At 49.5% G+C, this 2626-nt stretch overlaps 1 protein-coding gene across 1 annotated transcript in view; it reads left to right on the top strand.

Moving 5' to 3' along the window:
* LOC111651359 (uncharacterized) overlaps positions 1-2626 on the top strand; it is a 33637-nt gene that overhangs the window by 18753 nt on the left and 12258 nt on the right. The window contains exons 27-28 of the mRNA XM_087172691.1: positions 613-861; positions 1426-1638. Of these exons, the coding sequence (XP_087028817.1) occupies positions 613-861; positions 1426-1638 (462 nt within the window). The remainder of the gene's footprint in view (positions 1-612; positions 862-1425; positions 1639-2626) is intronic.

Here is a 2626-nt window from a genome sequence, read left to right as displayed (position 1 = left end):
GTACAGGGAGTTTAAAACACGATGCCCTCGTCAGTCATTAGTCATTGGTTGTTCTAACCTGTGTTTGTTTCTTCCAGAATCACCCAGAGTTCAGGGGGCTGAAGGGTCTCTGCCAGTTCCTCCAGTTCATCCCTCTGCCTGACGAGGTGCTGGACTTCTTCAAGCCTGTTGCCGGGCAGATTATTCAGCTGCTGAAGGGCAAAGCTTTCCTGCCGACACTCAGCTCAGGTGTGACTCACAAGCTCCAAATGCAAACCTGAAAATGAAAACGCTCACAATAAATAAATATATGTAATAAACGCTGTCAATGCTCCTCCCTCTCTCTCTCCCTCTCTCTCCCTCCCTCTCTCTCTCCCTCTCTCTCTCCCTCCCTCTCTTCCTCCCTCTCTCTCTCCCTCTCTCCCTCCCTCTGTCTCTCCCTCTCTCTCCCTCTCTCTCTCCCTCGCTCTCTCTCTCTCCCTCCCTCTGTCTCTCCCTCTTCTCCCTCTCTCTCCCTCGCTCTCTCTCTCCCTCTTCTCCCTCTCTCTCTCCCTCGCTCCCTCCCTCCCTCTCTCCCTCCCTCTCTCTCTCTCTCTCCCTCTCTCTCTCCCTCCCTCTCTCCCTCCCCCCCAGATGCTAAGGTCGTGTACAAGCTGCCGTCCCAGGTGGCCGTCTGTCAGGACCCCGTGATCCGTGAGGTAATTGGTGGAGACGAGCTCGAAAGACACCTGTCTCTGTCCTATCTCCACCCGGATTTGAGCCCCGCCCCGCCCACCTCCCTGCTCACTCACCTGGGAGTCCGACACCTGCGGGGATCAGACGTTACCACGGTAACCACGGCCATGGCCAAGGAGCTGATGAAGGAGGAAGGAATCCACTCAGGTGTGTGCGAGAGGAGAGGTTTTATGGGTCATCAGCATCGACTTCTATCTAGTTTTAAGCCACAGACACTTTTTACACCTCGGCGGTTTTCAGCTCTGTATCTGAACCAGATGATTTTAGTCGTCGCACATCTGGATCTGAAGTTATCAGAGAAACAAGCTGAGTAAATGTTAGACAGCTCGGCTCCCAGCAGCTGGAGACGTCCCGTCCTCTGTCAGCGTCGGTGAATCTCTGATTTCTAAAGTGAAACCGTTTTATTTGTTTCCTGGTTACAATCACCGGGTCTGTTTGATTTACTGAACCACTGACACTGAAGGAATCCAAACCGAGAGGAGCTTACAGTAATGGTGGTGAAGAAAACAACTCCCATGATCCCACGCCATTTCATGACGTCACCCAACGTCACCTTTTGTTATTGTTTTGATTGAGAGACGCCTAGAGGCAGAAGTTACTATTTTCAAGGTGAAGAATGAGCTGTGAGGCTCAGGAGGAAGTGAAACTTACCTGTCACTTTCTGAGAGGTGTGTCACTCACTCTGACTCCGCCCCTGTGTCTCTTTCCCAGACGCCGGTCTGCGGCGGCTCGCCAGGCTGCTGGTCTGCAACTTCCGAGCTCTGGAGCACGGCTACGCGGAGGCAGACTCCATCTTGCAGACCCTCAAGGATCTACCCATAATCCCCCTGGCTGACGGCTCTGTGGTGGCACTGGGCGGTGGGGGCGTGTTCTTTCCAATGGAGGAAGCCAGGACCAAGAAAAAGAAAGCTCAGGCTCAGACAGGTAATTTATTTTGAACATATTCACACAGTTAAATCATACAACAGTTATTGATTCAACTTATTAAAATACAGAATATATTATTATAGTCAGTAGAAATAGTTTCTATCGACGTGTCCTGATTGGACAGAGCTAAATCACAATAACAGCAACAGATGCAGCAGCAGCCGTCTGGATGTAGGGCAGGACACTTTCACAGTTTCCACTTTCTAAAAACGCGTTGAGCTGATGTAGAGAAATAAAAACAGATAAATATATATCACCTCGGTGGTGGTGAGAGCTTCACATGCTTCACTCTCCATCTGTGCTCACAGAGCATCGGCAGCGAAGGTTAGAGTGACGGTGGTTCTTCATGAGCGAAATAAAAATAGCACCGTGGATTATGTGATACTCAGACAAACAGAGACGGTGATTCAGAAGCATTTTAAAGGACCTGCGTCAACAGCTGTCTGCACACACACACACACACACACACAGACACAGACACACACACACAAACACACACACACACACAAACACACACATGATGCGTGACAAACCACCACCTTTCTCTGAGAAGTGAAACTGCTCACATCACCCACATCCACACACTTGGCCCAGAGCAGAGGGTTAGAATATCAGACATGAATTATTGATTTGTGTCTCTCTGTCTGTCTGTGTCTCTGTCTGTCTGTCTGTCTGTCTGTCTGTCTGTGTCTCTGTCTGTCTGTCTGTCTGTCTCTGTCTGTCTGTGTCTCTGTGTCTCTGTCTGTCTGTGTGTCTCTCTCTCTCTTTGTCTCTCTCTGTCTGTCTCTCTCTCTCTGTCTCTCTCTCTCTCGTTGGTCTATAAAATGTCAAGAAAGTATTGATCCCGTCTCGAGCTGCACAATTAATCCAAATAAAATCACAATGTGACCAAGTGCGATATCCAAATCACAGGAGCTGCAGTTTATCTGATGAAGGTCAAACGTGTCACATTGTTGAGTATTGTTAGCACCATTAGCGCTGTGGC

The sequence above is a fragment of the Seriola lalandi genome, unplaced genomic scaffold, assembly GCF_002814215.2.
Source record: "Seriola lalandi dorsalis isolate HSWRI2012SDOR001 ecotype SW California unplaced genomic scaffold, Sedor1 jcf7180002053598, whole genome shotgun sequence".
Lineage (NCBI taxonomy): Eukaryota > Metazoa > Chordata > Actinopteri > Carangiformes > Carangidae > Seriola > Seriola lalandi.
This window is presented reverse-complemented; position numbering and strand designations above follow the sequence as displayed.